A 24639-nucleotide genomic window follows, 5' to 3' on the forward strand; every position below is an offset into this window, starting at 1 on the left:
AGGGAAAAGTATTTTCCCTAACGGTTGTGTCAATCGGCATTCCCCGATCGGCCACATCAGCTAAATCGCCTTGTACCACGTCGGCCAAGAGATCAGCTTTACGGCAATCCTGCGAAATCGTCAATCCATCATCTGTTTTCAAATCAGGAATTGACGTTTTTCGATTTAAACCGATAGCAGATTTAACTCTGCTATATACCCTATCATTAACGCGGATACTACGAAGAAAGCGAATATTTCGCTCTTCTTCATAGTCCCTAATAGCCGAACTAATCACCGAATCTAGTTCGCGAATTTCTGCTTTGAGTATATCATACCTCAAAGGATTAGTCGTTCTATGAAGAGTTCTTCTCAGCCTCTTCTTTCGAGCGATCACCTCGAGGACATGAGGTGGCAGCTGTCTTGGGCCTCTATTCCCAGGACGAATCTTGGGAATAGATGCATCCATTGCTTCACGAAATGCCTCGCCCATAGTATCAATGCAAGCATCAATTTCTGAGCAAGTCGCATTTCGATCCACTGGCAGCTGACAACCCTCTAATGTCCTATTTAACGACCGATTAAAACGTCGCCTATCCATACGCCGAAAATTATAAATTAATTCGCGTTCCCTATCAACCGTTTCGCCACTAGAGATAATAATCTCTAGGGCTCTATGGTCAGACTCATAGTCTAACGTCCTAATTTGACCATTGGCATTGGGAACAATTATTCCAGCAGATGCCATACAAATATCGATAAAAGAGCTGGTGCTCCTACCGATTCTTGTTGGTCCTTCTGTTGGAATTATCCCTAAATCAGGACAACCCAACAGAAAATCCCTAATTAACCGGCCTCTAGCGCATGTCGTGCTTCCTCCCCAGTCAACATTTCTGGCATTGAGGTCAGCCGCGACGACCACATCATTGGCTGATGCCAATGATGCGATTGTGTCCAAATCTGATGCAACGAAATTTGCATTTGGCGCACAATATAACGAGATAACATAGAGATGGTTACCGTCCATTCTATGTATCTTTACACACGTTCCCTCTATCGAACCTAACTCTATTTCAAATCGTTCGCTTTTAATCGAATCTCTAACTAACACGGCCGTACCGCCCCCTGAGCGTTCGCGCCTAATCTGGGTATATATCGAATACCCATCCATATCAAACACGTGTCCTGAATTCAGCTTATGTTCGGCCATAAGCATGACATCAGGACAATGCCTATCTAAAAATAATTTTAGATAATGTCTCTTCAGTCGTGATACCACTGAATTGACATTTGCAAAGATTATTTTCATTTCCCTAGACATCGCATAAAGAATCGACAACAGACATCATAGCGCCGCAGATGTCCCCTTTCGTGATTAATGCTCTTACGTCATCCATACGTCGACGCAACACACTTGCACAGGCAAGGAAATCCTTGCCAAACGCCTCGCGACACTTTTCATCAAAAGTGGCAAACAAGCCAGCTGTCGATGTAAGGGTCGACGAGGCGTTGCTACCTCTGTTACCTGTGGTAACAGCTGCAGCTGCACGTGGTTTTACCGCGGTCGAGTAGGAAATTCCCGCGCGAACGTTGTTACTACCTGACCTACCTGTGTTGCTGTCCTTTATGACCGCAACACGTGCGTTGGCTGTAGAGGCTGGCTTTGGGATTTTCCCCTCAGCCTGCTTAGCCATTAAAGATTGCCTGTAAGGGCAATTCTTTGAATTTGCCGAGTGACCGCTCACTCCACAATTTGCACACCTGAGCACGAACTCAGGCTGCATACTAACCGCACCTGTCTTACTGTCCCTAACAGCCACGACGCGCGGTTTCGAAACGCCCTTAGGTATGGTGCATTTACCGGCACCATGGTCGCCCGCGCACTTAACACACCTGTAAGGCATGTTGCAACCGTTCGCGGTATGTCCGTACCTCTGGCAATTGAAGCATTGCGTCAAGCCCTTCTTCGTGTCTTTTCTCACGTAGACACGATGGCTTAGCAATCTTTCCACACCGTATAACGCGACGATATCCGATTCTTTATCTAGGTGAATAAGCCATTTGCCTTCACCTAGATTCACGACGCGTTTGATAATGATGTTAATGGGAAGAGCACATAATGCACTCTTCACATCACCATCGCTAAACGATGACGACAAGCCCTCTATCACGACCGAGTGAGCCTGTCCTTTCGGGGAATAGGTTATCGCAGAGATAGCCTTTTCCTTAATCAACTTTAAAATAGCAGAATGCTCTTCTAAAGTCGAGACCCGAACACTAGCTCCATTACGCCCGAGCAATGACAAAGTAAATTTGTCATGGCCTAGCAACGTTTTTAGGTTTTCACCGAACTCGCGAATATTCGTGTTATAAATTTTCACGATCGGCACTTTTTCACTTTTTCCGCGTTTCTCCGTCGACTCGCGTTTTTCCCTAGCTTCACACTCGCGATTGTCCGTCTTCGAAACACTGTTCACACTTTTTTCACTATTTTTCACTCTACTCACGTTATTTTCGTTTTCATTCTCCAACTTCCTCGATCTTTTTGCCTCTTCCGGCGTCTTTCCATCGATTACAGGGCCAGCGTATAGTACCACGGCCTTCCTTTTGGCCTTCTTCTTGGTGACGGTGGTCCACTGATTACCTTCATCTTTTTCTTGTGAGGCCGGCGTTGCCTTCACTTCTTCCTTCTTCTTCTCCCCGGGCATTGGCTTCTTGCACCCGGGCTGGTGCACCGGCGTTGTGCCACCAGTAGCCTTCAATCGGCTTATCTCCTCGCTCATTGCATTCATCTGCGCTTCCATTCGTTGGATGATACGGTGGCAGATGACATTCTCCTTTATGGCTTTCCGGCATTCAGCCAGTTGAGCAACCATGCCGTCAAAATGCTTCTTCTTGACGTGTACAGTATCGCCATCGTGTGTGACCTCGAAGTCGTACTCAATATCCATTTCCATGTCTCCGCTACCTGCGGTTAGAGATGCGGTGGCTTCAACTACGGCGGCGTCAGACATGTTTTTGTTTTTCACTTTGATTCACTTCAAGCACTAATATACACTAACACGCGTGTACGTTTATTATATATGATTTTTACCGTTCAACCTAGCTATTCTTGGGTACATCGGAATTATGAGAAGTACATAGTAGTCAGCTACGAAATTTTGTGAATTCTTGTGTGGAAGAGAATAAATTTTTTCACAAAAGTTTTGATAGAATAATTAAATTTATGATGACATAGTAAATATATTTAATTGGAATTTATCACATTTCTCTAGTAGAGATATCCACCTAAATGACAAAAAGGATTTCAATTAATAATATTGAAGGGCTAGAGTATTATAATCTTTTGAGTTGAAAGTTTATAAAAGTGTCATCATAAATTTCCAACTAAATTATATAAATTTTACTATTTTTATTGAAAATTGTATAAAATAAAAAAATTATAGGGAATCTTGATATGTTTTCTTTAAAAAAATACGAAAAAATTATACATTTTGCATAGTTTTCATGGTAAAATATTCAATTATATTATGTCGTCTATGACAGTGGAATTCATCATATTGGGATATTTTCCATGAATAAAAGTTTTTCTGCAAATTAATTTGAAAGCTCAAAAGTAAAAATGTTTTAGGAAATTTTCATTCAAAAATATAATAGAAATCACAAATTTCTACTAAAATATAACATTATTAATAAAAAGTGTCAAATTGTAACCAAAAGTTAAAATAATCGTGAAGGTGTGGTATATCATGTACAGCGATGTTAACAATGTTGAATATAGTTGAAACCATAAAATTAAAATATTTGCAAAAGAAATGAAATGTATATATGAAAAATATTAAAACATCGTAGAAAAAATACATGTCGGATTATAATACCATTTTAACAAAATTTTAAATCGAAATACTATGAATAAAAATTTGCCATAGCTGATATACCACCTCTAGCCAAATTTTAAGAAGTAAAGTAATTGGGTATTTTTGATATAAAATTTCGCAAAAAAAACTAAAAGAATTATAACAACAGATGGAATAAATTTAAGTCTAACGACTTTAGGAAATATATAAACAACAAACACCCTAGAAAATTCAAAAATAATCTCCGATTTAGATTAGGGTTAGAAAATATTTCATAAAATGTTTGCCGCATTGAATGTAGCATTAGATGAAAATAAGAAACAAATCATCCTACTTATATATTTTCTTCTTTTGAAAAAATAAATTAATAGAAAATAAATTGTGAATGAGTACGAAAAAATGTAAAACCATTGGAAAGCAAAATTTACATCATATAACAACATTCCCTTCATATCCAACCTAATACAAAAAAAAAACACAAATGCAATATAGTTTATTGATATCAAATAATAAAGAATAAATTCTTGTCAACTGTAAAGTATTGAAAAAAAATTTTCTCTTTTTATAAAAATATTGTGGTCCTGAAAAGGACCGATTGTTTTTGTAAAAAAAGTTGGCTTTTAATATGTCAAAAATTTAAGCACGTTCTCCACGAATACGTCTGGCCAATTGGATATCCTTAGGCATGATGGTGACACGCTTAGCATGGATAGCGCACAAGTTGGTATCTTCGAATAGACCAACCAAGTAGGCTTCGCTAGCTTCTTGCAAGGCCATGACAGCAGAACTCTGGAAACGCAAGTCAGTTTTGAAATCTTGGGCAATTTCACGAACCAAACGTTGGAAAGGCAATTTGCGGATCAACAATTCTGTGCTCTTTTGGTAACGACGGATTTCACGCAAAGCAACGGTACCAGGGCGGAAACGATGGGGTTTCTTGACACCGCCAGTGGCTGGGGCACTCTTACGAGCAGCTTTAGTAGCCAATTGCTTACGAGGGGCTTTGCCACCGGTAGATTTACGGGCAGTTTGCTTGGTACGAGCCATTTTTCACTTTATATTTTTTTTTTCACTTCACGATATGAACACAAACACTGTCAAAAAGGTATTACTTGTGTGCCGAGCATGAACGCCATATTTATAGAAAAATTGAGCGCGCAAACTGTTAGTTAAGGGTGTGTGTAGTGAAAGATTGAAATATTGTATCTTACAGCTGCCTGTATATACACGAAGTATACACGAACGAACCCGAGGGTAGATCGTGTTATTAATATTAGTAAGCATTTCAAGGAATTTTTGTATAAATAGAAGCGCATAGGCTGCGGAACAGTATTAGTTCTTGTACAACGTTTGTGAAGTGAATTTAAAAAAAAGTGAAAAATGACTGGTCGTGGTAAAGGTGGCAAAGGCTTGGGAAAAGGTGGCGCTAAACGTCATCGTAAAGTGTTGCGTGATAACATCCAAGGTATTACCAAGCCTGCAATCAGACGTTTGGCTCGTCGTGGCGGTGTAAAACGTATCTCTGGATTGATATACGAAGAAACCCGTGGTGTCCTCAAGGTGTTTTTGGAAAACGTTATTCGTGATGCTGTCACCTACACCGAACATGCTAAGCGTAAAACCGTCACCGCTATGGATGTCGTCTACGCTTTGAAGAGACAAGGCCGCACTTTGTACGGTTTCGGCGGTTAAACATTTTCTTGACGCTATTTGGAGAATATTTAAATACTTTAATACAAAAACAATCGGTCCTTTTCAGGACCACAAAATATATTTACAAAAGAGATCATCTTGTTACAAATTTATTTAATTATTTTAATAATAAAATTTTAAATTTACTTGGTTTAAATAAAATTACAAACATTTGGTTTGCCGTCGGCAAAACATTGTTACTAACCCAATGAAACAATTATGTATGGACTTACCAAAGGCGACTAATATGCTATTTTTCTGCCGTCGGCACTTGAAAAACATGACATACACTACAAAATAAAAACTCTACGAATGTAATACATACGAAACATATATGCAATTCTCTATATGTCATTTCTCGTCCCATTCCCCAAAGAAAATGATTCTATGATTCTCTTACTCTCTTTTTGCAGAAATCAAAGAAAATGATTCTATGTTGCACTGTACTCGATCCTAGTCTCATTTGTTCTTTTGCGTGACGCTCTTACTCTCTTTTTGCAGAAATCAGTTATGTATGTATTGATACAAACAGCTTTCTCTGTCATCAACTATTTGCAACTTCCCGCTAGAAGTTACGAACACTTACGATCCTACTAGACTTCGGCTTTGCCAAAGCATACAAAAGATACATATGTAGTAAATAATCAGAGCTGATACAGATGAAAATAAAATTTGTTGTTTTTCGATATTAGGAATAAATGGCATTAGATAGGAACAAAATGAAAAAATGAAGTGACGAAATTTTTCGATGCCATAACTAAACTAAATATATGTATATATATCTTCATATAAATTTTTTATAGTAAATTTTATTGTTACAGAAAAAAGTATGTATGAAATTATATTATTTGAAAATATTTTTTCTCTTTTTAAAAATGTTTTGTCGTCCTGAAAAGGACGGATTGTTGTTTGATAGAGATACGATGGTCTGTATTTACATTTTCTTGTAGATAATTTAAGCCTTCTTTTCGGTCTTCTTGGGCAAGAGAACAGCTTGGATGTTTGGCAATACACCACCTTGAGCAATGGTGACACCGGACAACAATTTGTTCAATTCTTCGTCATTACGGATAGCCAATTGCAAGTGACGAGGGATAATTCTTGTCTTTTTGTTGTCACGAGCAGCGTTACCAGCCAATTCAAGAACTTCAGCGGCCAAGTATTCCATCACAGCAGCCAAGTAAACTGGAGCTCCAGCACCAACACGCTCAGCATAGTTGCCTTTGCGCAAAAGACGATGAATACGACCGACGGGGAATTGAAGCCCAGCACGATTGGAACGAGACTTTGCCTTTCCCTTAACTTTGCCACCTTTACCGCGTCCAGACATGTTTCAATTTTTTTTTCTTTTTCACTTCACTTCACAAAACACTAATGATAGCGTTTAACTAGTTGTCAGTTCTTTATATACTTTTCGTTCGAGCTATTTAATACATTTGGGGGTTGTTTTGCTGCTCGTTTTCCGCTACCTGAATATCTTGTGCACGAAATGGTACAAATGTGTGCTCACTGCTGCGCACACACAAATTTCTCTAAGCAGTGTTAAAGTGTTTGTGTGAAAAATAATAACTAGTGAAAATGCCTCCAAAAGCCAGTGGTAAAGCAGCAAAGAAGGCCGGCAAAGCCCAAAAGAACATCACAAAGGGTGACAAGACCAAGAGACGCACCAAGCGTAAGGAGAGTTATGCCATCTACATTTACAAAGTGTTGAAGCAAGTACATCCCGATACTGGTATCTCTTCAAAGGCAATGAGCATCATGAACAGTTTCGTTAATGATATCTTCGAACGTATTGCCGCCGAAGCCTCTCGTTTGGCTCACTACAACAAGCGTTCCACCATCACCAGTCGGGAAATCCAAACTGCCGTTCGTCTATTATTGCCCGGTGAATTGGCTAAGCACGCTGTCAGTGAAGGTACCAAAGCCGTTACTAAGTACACCAGCTCCAAGTAAATGGCTTTATATTTCGTCGAAAATTTATTTCCTCCACCATCAAAGGCCCTTTTCAGGGCCACAAAAATCATTAAAAAAGAGATTTTCTTTGTTGATCAACTAAAGACAAAATATCTTTATTTTATTTCAATAAAAAAAAAATACATCTTCCATCGAATAATAAGAAATAATTGATTTTTCAACTAAGAAAAATTCAATGTTGTAATCTTCATTTTATTAAAATTCTATTATGGCATTTCATTACTATGTCTAACTTCTATTAAAATTCTAATTTGGCATTTCATTACTGTTTCTTCAATATTTCTTCTTTTTATTTTTCTTCATTATAATAACGTCGCTATAATATTTTTCTCAGAGTAAAAGACTTTATTACATTGATCGTATGCATTACTGTAAATGGCGTAGTTAAAGGATGTGTGTGTGTGTGAGAGAGAGTTTTGATGATGACTCTATGCGTAGGTACATGAAACCTTTTTTTCTAGAATTCTAATTGCTGTGGTTTATTACCACATCCCAATAGGCTAATCCAGTTTTGGAAAAATTCCCATAAAACATGTGATTATAAATTTCAATTTTACCGTGAAAAATAGATTAAGTACAATGTATATTTATTTAAATAAAAATTAGGTAACAAAACAAAATTGTTTGCATAAAATTTGTTCTCTTTTTCAAAGATATTTTGTAGCCCTGAAAAGGGCTGTTAGATAAACTGCTTTCGAATATCGAAAATAATCATTCTGCCATGAAATAGAAAATTTACTTCTTGGCGGCGGCTTTTTTAGCAGCTGGTTTCTTGGCAGCGGCGGCCTTTTTGGGTTTGGCTGCTGCTACTGTTTTTGCCTTGGGTGCTTTTGGTTTTGTGGCGGAGGCCTTGGCCTTGGCGGCGGTTTTTGCTGGTTTAGCTTTAACTGTACCGGTCTTTTTGGCAGTTTTAGCCTTAGCCTTTTCGGTCTTCTTCTTTTCTGCTGTCTTCTTAGCGGCAGAAGGTTTCTTTGCAGCAGCCTTCTTTTCTCCACTGGCCTTTTTGGGTGCGGCAGCCTTCTTTTTCTTATCACCAGCTGGGGCCTTCTTCTTTTCGGCGCTCATTGCTTTAGACATTTTGAATGAACCAGATGCACCCTTACCTTTAGTTTGGATCAATTTTCCACTGGCAACAGCGCCCTTCAAATACTTCTTGATGAAGGGAGCCAATTTTTGGGCATCAACTTTGTAGGTGCTGGCCAAATATTTCTTGATGGCAGGCAATGACGAACCACCACGTTCTTTCAATGTTTTGATGGCAGCATCGACCATTTGTTGGGTTGGTGGATGAGATGGGGCAGCAGAGGGCTTCTTTGCCTTGGCAGCAGCTTTTTTAGGTGCCTTTTTCTCAACAGCGGCAACTGGAGATGCGGTGGCTTCAACTACGGCGGCGTCAGACATGTTTTTGTTTTTCACTTTGATTCACTTCAAGCACTAATATACACTAACACGCGTGTACGTTTATTATATATGATTTTTACCGTTCGAACTAGCTATTCTTGGGTACATCGGAATTATGAGAAGTACATAGTAGTCAGCTACGAAATTTTGTGAATTCTTGTGTGGAAGAGAATAAATTTTTTCACAAAAGTTTTGATAGAATAATTAAATTTATGATGACATAGTAAATATATTTAATTGGAATTTATCACATTTCTCTAGTAGAGATATCCACCTAAATGACAAAAAGAATTTCAATTAATAATATTGAAGGGCTAGAGTATTATAATCTTTTGAGTTGTAAGTTTATAAAAGTGTCATCATAAATTTCCAACTAAATTATATAAATTTTACTATTTTTATTGAAAATTGTATAAAATAAAAAAATTATAGGGAATCTTGATATGTTTTCTTTAAAGAAATACGAAAAAATTATACAATTTGCATAGTTTTCATGGTAAAATATTCAATTATATTATGTCGTCTATGACAGTGGAATTCATCATATTGGGATATTTTCCATGAATAAAAGTTTTTCTGCAAATTAATTTCAAAGCTCAAAACTAAAAATGTTTTAGGAAATTTTCATTCAAAAATATAATAGAAATCACACATTTATACTAAAATATAACATTATTAATAAAAAGTGTCAAATTGTAACGAAAAGTTAAAATAATCGTGAAGGTGTGGTATATCATGTACAGCGATGTTAACAATGTTGAATATAGTTGAAACCATAAAATTAAAATATTTGCAAAAGAAATGAAATGTATATATGAAAAATATTAAAACATCGTAGAAAAAATACATGTCGGATTATAATACCATTTTAACAAAATTTTAAATCGAAATACTATGAATAAAAATTTGCCATAGCTGATATACCACCTCTAGCCAAAGAAGTAAAGTAATTGGCTATTTTTGATATAAAATTTCGCAAAAAAAAAACTAAAAGAATTATAACAGCAGAGGGAATAAATTTAAGTCTAACGACTTTAGGAAATATATAAACAATAAACACCCTAGAAAATTCAAAAATAATCTCCGATTTGTTACGAAAAGTTTGCCATATAGGGTTAGAAAATATTTCATAAAATGTTTGCCGCATTGAATGTAGCATTAGATGAAAATAAGAAACAAATCCTCCTACTTATATCTTTTCTTCTTTTGAAAAAATAAATTAATAGAAAATAAATTGTGAATGAGTACGAAAAAATGGAAATTGTGAATGAGTACGAAAAAATGTAAAACCATTGGAAAGCAAAATCTACATCATATAACAACATTCCCTTCATATCCAACCTAATACAAAAAAAAAAAAAAACACAAATGCAATATAGTTTATTGATATCAAATAATAAAGAATAAATTCTTGTCAACTGTAAAGTATTGAAAAAAAATTTTCTCTTTTTATAAAAATATTGTGGTCCTGAAAAGGACCGATTGTTTTTGTAAAAAAAGTTGGCTTTTAATATGTCAAAAATTTAAGCACGTTCTCCACGAATACGTCTGGCCAATTGGATATCCTTGGGCATGATGGTGACACGCTTAGCATGGATAGCGCACAAGTTGGTATCTTCGAATAGACCAACCAAGTAGGCTTCGCTAGCTTCTTGCAAGGCCATGACAGCAGAACTCTGGAAACGCAAGTCAGTTTTGAAATCTTGGGCAATTTCACGAACCAAACGTTGGAAAGGCAATTTGCGGATCAACAATTCTGTGCTCTTTTGGTAACGACGGATTTCACGCAAAGCAACGGTACCAGGGCGGAAACGATGGGGCTTCTTGACACCGCCGGTGGCTGGGGCACTCTTACGAGCAGCTTTAGTAGCCAATTGCTTACGAGGGGCTTTGCCACCGGTAGATTTACGGGCAGTTTGCTTGGTACGAGCCATTTTTCACTTTAATTCTTCACTTCACAAGATATGAACACAAACACTGTCAAAACGTTATTACTTGTGTGCCGATTTTTTTTGATTTTCAAAAAGTTCATTTTTATTCCATTAAATCAACTATATACGTACATAAGTAGAACTGAACTTAAGAAATTAAATTATTGATAACCAATCATATGAAGTACTAACTTCCTTCATTCTCAAACTCAAATAAACTCTTGCTGCAGATCTACCACAGACACAACTTCCTAACAAAAAACAACTAAAAAATGTCATCTCCAGTCCGTCTCAAAAATTTGGGAATACAAAAAAAAAAGACAAAAGTTAATATAAAATGAAAACTTAAAGCTAGGGCTTAAAACTATGGCTTAAAACTAAGGATATTTACAATATTTACAAAATATATTTACAATGTCCACCTAAGTGGTCAGGTCTACTGCGCAGTCAAATAGACCGTGTCGTCAAGGTCATAAGTCCCATACCTTCTGTGATAGAACAATAATTGTCCATCCCTGTACAACATTCCATTCTCCTCTAGGCCCAGAAGTGAGGCCGGCGACAAGTGGGTCCTGCCAGTAAGACTGTCAACGTCCCCCCGAAAGCCCAACATGTCAACAACCATTCCGTTTGGAACAGTCTCCGAGTCTCGCAAAAATACCAGAGCATCCCTCATCATCACCACATCAATACGCAACACATTCGCACAATCATACACTGCCCTCGCAGAGGGACTTCGCACCGTGCCATCATCCAAAACCATGGGTCTCATACCAACACACGCCCTCAAGATGCCTCTCTCCCATATCCTAAGTCTCTCCATCTGCGCAGACGAAATGCCAGCCCAAACGGGGAAGGCGTAGGTTATGACAGGTCGCACTATCTGACTGTAAATCAGAAGTTTGACCCGTTGAGAGAGGCCTCCCCTCATAGCAATCAGCCTCCTATACGCAAAATAAATACCCTTGCCCTTCGCCAAGGTGTAATCCAAGTGCCTACGAAACGAGAATCCAGTATCAAAGACCACGCCAAGGTACTTCAGCGAGTCCGTCACGACAACAGAAGTGCCAGCGATCAACACCTCAGGTCGAAATGACACGAAATTGGGAAATACCGTGCCAGGTCGCCCAGTGATGACGACCGCAGAACACTTCCTGACATTCAGCCTGAGTCTCCACTTGGAGAAATAGCTGTGCAAATCCTCCAAGTAGAGATTAAGACCACGCTCAATCGAACCGGCCCTGGGACCAGAAAACGCAACCATAACATCGTCTGCATACGCTAGCAGCAAGCCCCTTTCGGGTGGTTCAGGGATATCACTTGCAAAAATATTATAGAGTATCGGCCCAAGGAGTGAACCTTGGGGCACACCCACTGAAACATTCCTCCAAGTCGACATTCCATCACCTACTCTCACAGCAAAAGAGCGATCCCGCAAGAAACTTGCTACCATCCCACACAGACGCTCACCAAAGCCGAAGCGGGACATCTTGTACAAAATCCCGTCATGCCACACAGAATCAAACGCCTTGGCGAAGTCAAGGCCAACAGCAATTGTACCATACCTCCTCCCCAGAGACCTAACAACATGCGTCGAGAAAACACCCAATGCGTGAGATGTGGACAGACCTCGCCTGAACCCGAACTGGAAATCCTTGAAGACCCCATTCTCCTCCGCGAACGACCTAATCCTTTCTAGGACGAAAAATTCAAAAAGTTTGCCAAACGATGACAACATTGAGATCGGTCTGTAGCCCGAACAATCTTCACGAGAGCCGCCAGCTTTCGGTATTGGAATGACAACTGCCTTTTTCCACGCCTTTGGGAAGTATCCCAAATTAAGGCAGTGGTTAAAGAGGACAGCTAGAAATCCAAAAACCAAGATGCCAGCTCTCTTGATGACTGTATCCGGGATACCGTCCAACCCAGAAGATCTCTTGGCAGGCCTTAATGCCAAGGCCTGCCCAATATCATCAGGCCTGACAAACCCTCCGTCAGCCCAGAGAGAACGATCCGATATCATTGCCCCATCCGCAGAAAATGTGCCACAAAATGTTGTCAGAGGCGGCCCTCGTCCAATACCATCCGCAACCACGCCGACATTATTGGCGAAGTCGTCATCATTCATATTAACGGGCGCAGAAGACTGCAGGAAGTCGGCTAGAACCTCTGCTTTGTGAGCATCGACAGTCGCCTGACTACCGTCAGGACAACGCAAAGCACCAACAGAGATTCCTGTCGACAAACCGGCAGCCCTTTTCACCCGTCCATATGTCCGATTATCCACCTTAATGCCACGAAGATAACGCTTCAGCCGATCCTCCTCAAACCGTCTTATAGAACCGTCAATGACAACATTAAGCTCACCAATCATAGCCCTGATCTCAGATCGCCTCTCAGGATCTGGCGTCCTGCGAGCCGTCCTACAAAGCCCACGCCGCTCACGAATAAGGCCAACCAAATAAGGCGGAAGATCAGGAAGAGATTTCCTATTCCTAACTCTGGGCACAGAACGGTCCACAGCCTCACGAAACACATTCACCAAACCATCCACACAGTCATCAATCTCATTCACTGTGACATTTCTGTCAACCGGAAGCATGTGCCCCTCCAAACCATTCATAAGATGAGACCTAAATCTTCTCACATTCATACGTCTATAATCTAAATATCCAACTCGCTCTCGCCTAGCAACATCATTCACACTCAGAAACAAACAAATAGCCCTATGGTCTGACTCAAAATCCACCGCATCCACAAGCCCCCCAGGGTTCAACACAGGAAGACCAGGGGAGATCAAAAATAAATCTATAAATGACCCGTAATCGCCATTTGGCCTGGTAGGTCTATTCGCAGCACAAGCTACTAAATTCGGCGAATTCAGAAGGAATTCGGCGAATCTTCTACCCCTATGATCCAACTCGTTGCCACCCCAGGATGGATGCCTCGCATTGAGATCAGCACCAACAACTACTTCGCCCTCATCATATAATGAAAGAATCGCATTAAAATCATCCACACGCAAAGCAATAGACGGAGGCAGGTACAATGAAACAAACGAAATCGAAGACCCATCATTCATCCACACTCTAACAGCACACGACTCAACCACACCAGTATCAAGCACAATCTCATCACACCTGAAGTCATCTCTTACCACGACAGCCGTCCCACCTCCAGACCGACCCTGTCTATCCCTGCGAAACACCCGATAACCATCGATGGCGAATGTATGAGAGGCCGAAAGCTTATGTTCCGCCAATAGCAAAACATCTGGCTTTCGTTCTCTCATAAACATTGCCAAAAAATGTCTCTTGCTCAGGGATATGCAAGAGTTGACGTTCAGAAACACACAATTCAATTCACACATTGACAAGCACACGCATCATGGCCAAAAGGGCCTCATTCTCACCTTTTTCCTTAACCAGTCTTTCATATCGTGGAGCAAATTCCCTCATTCGGGCAAAAACTCCAATGAAATCCCCACCAAAGACACGCTGACAGGCGTCGAACATGTCGGGCTTACGATTTGAGGCACCTGATGAGGGTACCCCCTTCGTAATTCCAACGCCACTTCTGACAGCGAGGGGGGGATTTGGGCGCGCACCTAGGGCGGCAGCATATGACATGCTAGCAACGCGATCAGATTTAGCTTTGGCTTTCGCCTTAGCTTCCTCTTTACGCTTTGCAAGCGCTGCCATAATGGCTACCCTACGTGGGCACTCCAAGGAGCCAGCCGTATGCCCCACGACATCACAGTTCACACATCTCACAGGGGGGCACTCTGAAACCACTCCAGAAATCGGGTCAATAACGCCCTGAGCAGCAATCTCCCTAGAGGGGATATGACAGTCCCCCGGTCCATGAGCGCCCCCACACTTCACACAGCGAAGAGGCATACTACAATTCTCGGAGACATGTCCAAACCTTTGGCAGCGGAAACATTGGGGGGGACCCTTCGATTTGTCCTTGGTGAACCGAACTACGCAGTCGAGGACTGTCCGTAACTTGTACAGCTCCTCGACGTCACTAGTTCGGTCCACGCGCAGGACCCATTTGTCCTCAGCGATATTCTTCACACTCAGTATGCTGAGCTTGAAAGTGATTTTCTCCCCCGAGAAAAATCCTAAAACCTCCTGCTCACTATACTCACTCGAAAGTCCGTGAAGGACAATGGTGTAGGGCAAAACACACTTTGGTGTATGAGTGTGGCCCATATACTTTCGATCCCTAAAAATCGACGTGACCTTCTCAAAGTTCTTCAGACCCTTCACCTTTACATTAATCACCCCTTTTCTTACCATTTTTATATGGAAGTCACCATTCTTCAACGTCCTATTTAAAATATTGGCTATCTCCCTTATACTTGTCTCGTATAATGTTATCGCCGGCATCATACCATCAGTGTTGATTTTCTTCTCCTTCGGTGTATCTTCTTTAGGCTTGGTTGCCGCAGTCTTCTTCTTCTTATTTTTGCCTTTCGCCTCTATTAAAGTGGGGAACTGCTCATTCGCTTTCGACGCTTTGGGTATTGCGCCTGTTGGGGCCTTCTTTAATGCTTCTGCAGTTGACATCGAGGCCACTGTTGCCGGCGGTGCAACAAATTCCATCTTCGCAGTGCCGGGGACTTCGGCTGCCCCGACCGACAAAACATCATCTATCTCTTCTGAGACCATGCCATCCATACCACTTTCAATGGCAGTATCGTTGTGAGTGACTGTTCTACCAGCGCCACTCAATGCCTGAATCTCAGCTCTCAGTCTGTTATTTTCTTCGACCAGCATTGAAATGGTTCCATTTAGTTCGCTAATGGTACCATTGAGCTTCTCAACTGCTAGCTGCAAACGCAAATTCTCGTATGGCGAATCTCGCCCACTCGACTTCTTTTTGCGTTTACGCCTCTCACGCTCTCTATTGCGTGCCTCCTCATTATTAAGGCTAGTGTCAGATAATTGGCTACTAGCCTCACCAGTCATCTTCGCCTCACTGACTTTTCCACCAAGTCTTTGACTTTCACTCATTGTGACTACTTGAATGGCTTCCTCGCGTCCACCATTCAATGTAGTCACTGGAAAATCTTTCAAATTATTGAAAATTTCAATATTTGATTTTTGCTGCCTACTATGCAAATCTCACTTTTACAGGTAGGGTGTGAGATTTTTGCTGCCTACTATTTCGATTTCGGCTTCTCACAATCGCTAGTAAGGTACAATATTTTGCACAATTTTTGCTGCCTACTATATCGTCTTCCGCTTCTCAAAATCGCTGGTAAGGTGAGTGATTTTGACAAATTTTGCTGCCTACTATTTCGATTTCGGCTTCTCAAAAATCGAGGTAAGCTAACCAAATTTAGCCACCAATTTGAGATTTAATTTTGTTTCAAGCTCACTGAGATTAAATTTCTGCTTCAAACTAGTGTTACAGTGAAGTGATAGTTCCGTCGGCAAAACACCAAAAAACTGCCAAGCTTATTAAAAAAAGCCGTCGGTAAAATTACCAATCCGCCAAACTAAAAAGCCGACGGGAAAACAGCAGTTTGCTTGGTAGACACTTCTCACTTTAATTCTTCACTTCACAAGATATGAACACAAACACTGTCAAAACGTTATTACTTGTGTGCCGAGCATGAACGCGCATATTTATAGAAAAATTGAGCGCGCAAACTGTTAGTTAAGGGTGTGTGTAGGGAAAGATTGAAATATTGTATCTTACAGCTGCCTGTATAAACACGAAGTATACACGAACGAACCCGAGGGTAGATCGTGTCATTAATATTAGTAAGCATTTCAGGGCATTTTTGTATAAATAGAAGCGAAATGAGGCTGGAACAGTATTAGTTCTTGTGCATCATTCGTGAAGTGAAATTTAAAAGTGAAAAATGACTGGTCGTGGTAAAGGTGGCAAAGGCTTGGGAAAAGGTGGCGCTAAACGTCATCGTAAAGTGTTGCGTGATAACATCCAAGGTATTACCAAGCCTGCAATCAGACGTTTGGCTCGTCGTGGCGGTGTAAAACGTATCTCTGGATTGATATACGAAGAAACCCGTGGTGTCCTCAAGGTGTTTTTGGAAAACGTTATTCGTGATGCTGTCACCTACACCGAACATGCTAAGCGTAAAACCGTCACCGCTATGGATGTCGTCTACGCTTTGAAGAGACAAGGCCGCACTTTGTACGGTTTCGGCGGTTAAACATTTTCTTGACGCTATTTGGAGAATATTTAAATACTTTAATACAAAAACAATCGGTCCTTTTCAGGACCACAAAATATATTTACAAAAGAGATCATCTTGTTACAAATTTATTTAATTATTTTAATAATAAAATTTTAAATTTACTTGGTTTAAATAAAATTACAAACATTTGGTTTGCCGTCGGCAAAACATTGTTACTAACCCAATGAAACAATTATGTATGGACTTACCAAAGGCGACTACTATGCTATTTTTCTGAAAAACATGACATACGCTACAAAAGAAAAACACTACGAATGTAATACATACGAAACATATATGCAATTCTCTATATGTCATTTCTCGTCCCATTCCCCAAAGAAAATGATTCTATGATTCTCTTACTCTCTTTTTGCAGAAATCAAAGAAAATGATTCTATGTTGCACTGTACTCGATCCTAGTGTCATTTGTTCTTTTGCGTGACGTTCTTACTCTCTTTTTGCAGAAATCAGTTATGTATGTATTGATACAAACAGCTTTCTCTGTCATCAACTATTTGCAACTTCCCGCTAGAAGTTACGAACACTTACGATCCTACTAGACTTCGGCTTTGCCAAAGCATACAAAAGATACATATGTAGTAAATAATCAGGGTTGATACAGATGAAAATTAAAACACTTCGGCTCAGAAAACGAATGCTCTCTTAATGAAATTGGTGGGAATTTGTTGTTTTTCGATATTAAGCTGAGTACTATGTTCAGTTTTCAAGCTGAAAACCAGCTTATTTTCACGGTTACTTTTTTTAATCAATTAATTTTGAAATATTAAATGGTTCGCAATCAATACATTGGATCCTTTCCATCCATAATTTGAAGAGACTTGATAAAAATGTTATCGTCTTCATATATATTTTTGCACTTTTAATTTAGTGTTTTGGTGAAAAACTCGAACATAGTACTCACCTTTAGGAATAAATGGCATTAGATAGGAACAAAATGAAAATATGAAGTGGCGAAATTTTTCGATGCCATGACAGATGAATATCTTCATATAAATTTTTTTATAGTAAATTTTATTGTTACAGAAAGAAAGTATGTATGAAATTATATTGTTTGAAAATATTTTTTCTCTTTTTAAAAATGTTTTGTCGTCCTGAAAAGGACGGATTGTTGTTTGATAGAGATACGATGGTCTGTATTTACATTTTCTTGTAGATAATTTAAGCCTTCTTTTCGGTCTTCTTGGGCAAGAGAACAGCTTGGATGTTTGGCAATACACCACCTTGAGCAATGGTGACACCGGACAACAATTTGTTCAATTCTTCGTCATTACGGATAGCCAATTGCAAGTGACGAGGGATAATTCTTGTCTTTTTGTTGTCACGAGCAGCGTTACCAGCCAATTCAAGAACTTCAGCGGCCAAGTATTCCATCACAGCAGCCAAGTAAACTGGAGCTCCAGCACCAACACGCTCAGCATAGTTGCCTTTGCGCAAAAGACGATGAATACGACCGACGGGGAATTGAAGCCCAGCACGATTGGAACGAGACTTTGCCTTTCCCTTAACTTTGCCACCTTTACCGCGTCCAGACATGTTTCAATTGTTTTTTCTTTTTCACTTCACTTCACAAAACACTAATGATAGCGTTTAACTAGTTGTCAGTTCTTTATATACTTTTCGTTCGAGCTATTTAATACATTTGAGGGTTGTTTTGCTGCACGAAGAGGCTCGTTTTCCGCTACCTGAATATCTTGTCCACGAAATGGTACAAATGTGTGCTCATCGCTGCGCACACACAAAATTCTCTTTTGAACAGTGTAAACAGTGTTTGTGTGAAAAAAAAAATAGTGAAAATGCCTCCAAAAGCCAGTGGTAAAGCAGCAAAGAAGGCCGGCAAAGCCCAAAAGAACATCACAAAGGGTGACAAGACCAAGAGACGCACCAAGCGTAAGGAGAGTTATGCCATCTACATTTACAAAGTGTTGAAGCAAGTACATCCCGATACTGGTATCTCTTCAAAGGCAATGAGCATCATGAACAGTTTCGTTAATGATATCTTCGAACGTATTGCCGCCGAAGCCTCTCGTTTGGCTCACTACAACAAGCGTTCCACCATCACCAGTCGGGAAATCCAAACTGCCGTTCGTCTATTATTGCCCGGTGAATTGGCTAAGCACGCTGTCAGTGAAGGTACCAAAGCCGTTACTAAGTACACCAGCTCCAAGTAAATGGCTTTATATTTCGTCGAAAATTTATTTCCTCCACCATCAAAGGCCCTTTTCAGGGCCACAAAAATCATTAAAAAAGAGATTTTCTTTGTTGATCAACTAAAAACAAAATATCTTTATTTTATTTCAATAAAAAAAAAAAATACATCTTCCATCGAATAATAAGAAATAATTGATTTTTCAACTAAGAAAAATTCAATGTTGTAATCTTCATTTTATTAAAATTCTATTATGGCATTTCATTACTATGTCTAACTTCTATTAAAATTCTAATTTGGCATTTCATTACTGTTTCTTCAATATTTCTTCTTTTTATTTTTCTTCATTATAATAACGTCGCTATAATATTTTTCTCAGAGTAAAAGACTTTATTACATTGATCGTATGCATTACTGTAAATGGCGTAGTTAAAGGATGTGTGTGTGTGTGAGAGAGAGTTTTGATGATGACTCTATGCGTAGGTACATGAAACCTTTTTTTCTAGAATTCTAATTGCTGTGGTTTATTACCACATCCCAATAGGCTAATCCAGTTTTGGAAAAATTCCCATAAAACATGTGATTATAAATTTCAATTTTACCGTGAAAAATAGATTAAGTACAATGTATATTTATTTAAATAAAAATTAGGTAACAAAACAAAATTGTTTGCATAAAATTTGTTCTCTTTTTCAAAGATATTTTGTAGCCCTGAAAAGGGCTGTTAGATAAACTGCTTTCGAATATCGAAAATAATCATTCTGCCATGAAATAGAAAATTTACTTCTTGGCGGCGGCTTTTTTAGCAGCTGGTTTCTTGGCAGCGGCGGCCTTTTTGGGTTTGGCTGCTGCTACTGTTTTTGCCTTGGGTGCTTTTGGTTTTGTGGCGGAGGCCTTGGCCTTGGCGGCGGTTTTTGCTGGTTTAGCTTTAACTGTACCGGTCTTTTTGGCAGTTTTAGCCTTAGCCTTTTCGGTCTTCTTCTTTTCTGCTGTCTTCTTAGCGGCAGAAGGTTTCTTTGCAGCAGCCTTCTTTTCTCCACTGGCCTTTTTGGGTGCGGCAGCCTTCTTTTTCTTATCACCAGCTGGGGCCTTCTTCTTTTCGGCGCTCATTGCTTTAGACATTTTGAATGAACCAGATGCACCCTTACCTTTAGTTTGGATCAATTTTCCACTGGCAACAGCGCCCTTCAAATACTTCTTGATGAAGGGAGCCAATTTTTGGGCATCAACTTTGTAGGTGCTGGCCAAATATTTCTTGATGGCAGGCAATGACGAACCACCACGTTCTTTCAATGTTTTGATGGCAGCATCGACCATTTGTTGGGTTGGTGGATGAGATGGGGCAGCAGAGGGCTTCTTTGCCTTGGCAGCAGCTTTTTTAGGTGCCTTTTTCTCAACAGCGGCAACTGGAGATGCGGTGGCTTCAACTACGGCGGCGTCAGACATGTTTTTGTTTTTCACTTTGATTCACTTCAAGCACTAATATACACTAACACGCGTGTACGTTTATTATATATGATTTTTACCGTTCGAACTAGCTATTCTTGGGTACATCGGAATTATGAGAAGTACATAGTAGTCAGCTACGAAATTTTGTGAATTCTTGTGTGGAAGAGAATAAATTTTTTCACAAAAGTTTTGATAGAATAATTAAATTTATGATGACATAGTAAATATATTTAATTGGAATTTATCACATTTCTCTAGTAGAGATATCCACCTAAATGACAAAAAGAATTTCAATTAATAATATTGAAGGGCTAGAGTATTATAATCTTTTGAGTTGTAAGTTTATAAAAGTGTCATCATAAATTTCCAACTAAATTATATAAATTTTACTATTTTTATTGAAAATTGTATAAAATAAAAAAATTATAGGGAATCTTGATATGTTTTCTTTAAAGAAATACGAAAAAATTATACAATTTGCATAGTTTTCATGGTAAAATATTCAATTATATTATGTCGTCTATGGGTAGGTACTATATTCGGTTTTCGAGTTGAAAACAACTTTATTTTCGCGATTACTTTTCCTTAAATAACCAAAATTATAAATGAAAACAAACTTATTCCTGTAAAGTCTTGCCGAAATCTAGAGGAACAAGAAACTACGCATCAATTGAGTTAATTTGTCTGCTTTATATTGAACTGTTTTAATAAAGTAACCACGAAAATTCAACGCGAAAAGCGAACATAGTACTTACCTTATGACAGTGGAATTCATCATATTGGGATATTTTCCATGAATAAAAGTTTTTCTGCAAATTAATTTCAAAGCTCAAAACTAAAAATGTTTTAGGAAATTTTCATTCAAAAATATAATAGAAATCACACATTTATACTAAAATATAACATTATTAATAAAAAGTGTCAAATTGTAACGAAAAGTTAAAATAATCGTGAAGGTGTGGTATATCATGTACAGCGATGTTAACAATGTTGAATATAGTTGAAACCATAAAATTAAAATATTTGCAAAAGAAATGAAATGTATATATGAAAAATATTAAAACATCGTAGAAAAAATACATGTCGGATTATAATACCATTTTAACAAAATTTTAAATCGAAATACTATGAATAAAAATTTGCCATAGCTGATATACCACCTCTAGCCAAAGAAGTAAAGTAATTGGCTATTTTTGATATAAAATTTCGCAAAAAAAAAACTAAAAGAATTATAACAGCAGAGGGAATAAATTTAAGTCTAACGACTTTAGGAAATATATAAACAATAAACACCCTAGAAAATTCAAAAATAATCTCCGATTTGTTACGAAAAGTTTGCCATATAGGGTTAGAAAATATTTCATAAAATGTTTGCCGCATTGAATGTAGCATTAGATGAAAATAAGAAACAAATCCTCCTACTTATATCTTTTCTTCTTTTGAAAAAATAAATTAATAGAAAATAAATTGTGAATGAGTACGAAAAAATGGAAATTGTGAATGAGTACGAAAAAATGTAAAACCATTGGAAAGCAAAATCTACATCATATAACAACATTCCCTTCATATCCAACCTAATACAAAAAAAAAAAAAAACACAAATGCAATATAGTTTATTGATATCAAATAATAAAGAATAAATTCTTGTCAACTGTAAAGTATTGAAAAAAAATTTTCTCTTTTTATAAAAATATTGTGGTCCTGAAAAGGACCGATTGTTTTTGTAAAAAAAGTTGGCTTTTAATATGTCAAAAATTTAAGCACGTTCTCCACGAATACGTCTGGCCAATTGGATATCCTTGGGCATGATGGTGACACGCTTAGCATGGATAGCGCACAAGTTGGTATCTTCGAATAGACCAACCAAGTAGGCTTCGCTAGCTTCTTGCAAGGCCATGACAGCAGAACTCTGGAAACGCAAGTCAGTTTTGAAATCTTGGGCAATTTCACGAACCAAACGTTGGAAAGGCAATTTGCGGATCAACAATTCTGTGCTCTTTTGGTAACGACGGATTTCACGCAAAGCAACGGTACCAGGGCGGAAACGATGGGGCTTCTTGACACCGCCGGTGGCTGGGGCACTCTTACGAGCAGCTTTAGTAGCCAATTGCTTACGAGGGGCTTTGCCACCGGTAGATTTACGGGCAGTTTGCTTGGTACGAGCCATTTTTCACTTTAATTCTTCACTTCACAAGATATGAACACAAACACTGTCAAAACGTTATTACTTGTGTGCCGAGCATGAACGCGCATATTTATAGAAAAATTGAGCGCGCAAACTGTTAGTTAAGGGTGTGTGTAGGGAAAGATTGAAATATTGTATCTTACAGCTGCCTGTATAAACACGAAGTATACACGAACGAACCCGAGGGTAGATCGTGTCATTAATATTAGTAAGCATTTCAGGGCATTTTTGTATAAATAGAAGCGAAATGAGGCTGGAACAGTATTAGTTCTTGTGCATCATTCGTGAAGTGAAATTTAAAAGTGAAAAATGACTGGTCGTGGTAAAGGTGGCAAAGGCTTGGGAAAAGGTGGCGCTAAACGTCATCGTAAAGTGTTGCGTGATAACATCCAAGGTATTACCAAGCCTGCAATCAGACGTTTGGCTCGTCGTGGCGGTGTAAAACGTATCTCTGGATTGATATACGAAGAAACCCGTGGTGTCCTCAAGGTGTTTTTGGAAAACGTTATTCGTGATGCTGTCACCTACACCGAACATGCTAAGCGTAAAACCGTCACCGCTATGGATGTCGTCTACGCTTTGAAGAGACAAGGCCGCACTTTGTACGGTTTCGGCGGTTAAACATTTTCTTGACGCTATTTGGAGAATATTTAAATACTTTAATACAAAAACAATCGGTCCTTTTCAGGACCACAAAATATATTTACAAAAGAGATCATCTTGTTACAAATTTATTTAATTATTTTAATAATAAAATTTTAAATTTACTTGGTTTAAATAAAATTACAAACATTTGGTTTGCCGTCGGCAAAACATTGTTACTAACCCAATGAAACAATTATGTATGGACTTACCAAAGGCGACTACTATGCTATTTTTCTGAAAAACATGACATACGCTACAAAAGAAAAACACTACGAATGTAATACATACGAAACATATATGCAATTCTCTATATGTCATTTCTCGTCCCATTCCCCAAAGAAAATGATTCTATGATTCTCTTACTCTCTTTTTGCAGAAATCAAAGAAAATGATTCTATGTTGCACTGTACTCGATCCTAGTGTCATTTGTTCTTTTGCGTGACGTTCTTACTCTCTTTTTGCAGAAATCAGTTATGTATGTATTGATACAAACAGCTTTCTCTGTCATCAACTATTTGCAACTTCCCGCTAGAAGTTACGAACACTTACGATCCTACTAGACTTCGGCTTTGCCAAAGCATACAAAAGATACATATGTAGTAAATAATCAGGGTTGATACAGATGAAAATTAAAACACTTCGGCTCAGAAAACGAATGCTCTCTTAATGAAATTGGTGGGAATTTGTTGTTTTTCGATATTAAGCTGAGTACTATGTTCAGTTTTCAAGCTGAAAACCAGCTTATTTTCACGGTTACTTTTTTTAATCAATTAATTTTGAAATATTAAATGGTTCGCAATCAATACATTGGATCCTTTCCATCCATAATTTGAAGAGACTTGATAAAAATGTTATCGTCTTCATATATATTTTTGCACTTTTAATTTAGTGTTTTGGTGAAAAACTCGAACATAGTACTCACCTTTAGGAATAAATGGCATTAGATAGGAACAAAATGAAAATATGAAGTGGCGAAATTTTTCGATGCCATGACAGATGAATATCTTCATATAAATTTTTTTATAGTAAATTTTATTGTTACAGAAAGAAAGTATGTATGAAATTATATTGTTTGAAAATATTTTTTCTCTTTTTAAAAATGTTTTGTCGTCCTGAAAAGGACGGATTGTTGTTTGATAGAGATA

The 24639-nt window shown here is 38.5% G+C and overlaps 3 protein-coding genes across 3 annotated transcripts; all 3 read right to left on the bottom strand.

Moving 5' to 3' along the window:
• Positions 1-4472: 4472 nt before the first annotated feature.
• On the bottom strand, positions 4473-4883 carry LOC142242685 (histone H3). Its single transcript, XM_075314247.1, has one exon. The coding sequence runs from the start codon at positions 4881-4883 to the stop codon at positions 4473-4475; it is 411 nt and encodes a 136-aa protein (XP_075170362.1).
• A 5543-nt stretch (positions 4884-10426) lies between these two features.
• LOC142242686 (histone H3) lies at positions 10427-10837 on the bottom strand. Its single transcript, XM_075314248.1, has one exon. It carries the CDS (start codon positions 10835-10837, stop codon positions 10427-10429), a length of 411 nt encoding a protein of 136 aa, XP_075170363.1.
• Positions 10838-22420: 11583 nt separating this feature from the next.
• LOC142242687 (histone H3) lies at positions 22421-22831 on the bottom strand. The gene has a single exon (XM_075314249.1). It carries the CDS (start codon positions 22829-22831, stop codon positions 22421-22423), a length of 411 nt encoding a protein of 136 aa, XP_075170364.1.
• Positions 22832-24639: the final 1808 nt, after the last annotated feature.

This window comes from Haematobia irritans, unplaced genomic scaffold (genome assembly GCF_050003625.1).
Source record: "Haematobia irritans isolate KBUSLIRL unplaced genomic scaffold, ASM5000362v1 scaffold_6, whole genome shotgun sequence".
Classification (NCBI taxonomy): Eukaryota; Metazoa; Arthropoda; class Insecta; order Diptera; family Muscidae; genus Haematobia; species Haematobia irritans.

Excerpts from the sequence above, each read along its gene's own strand:
- LOC142242685 (XM_075314247.1), bottom strand. The coding sequence starts at position 4,883 with ATGGCTCGTACCAAGCAAACTGCCCGTAAATCTACCGGTGGCAAAGCC.
- LOC142242686 (XM_075314248.1), bottom strand. The coding sequence starts at position 10,837 with ATGGCTCGTACCAAGCAAACTGCCCGTAAATCTACCGGTGGCAAAGCC.
- LOC142242687 (XM_075314249.1), bottom strand. The coding sequence starts at position 22,831 with ATGGCTCGTACCAAGCAAACTGCCCGTAAATCTACCGGTGGCAAAGCC.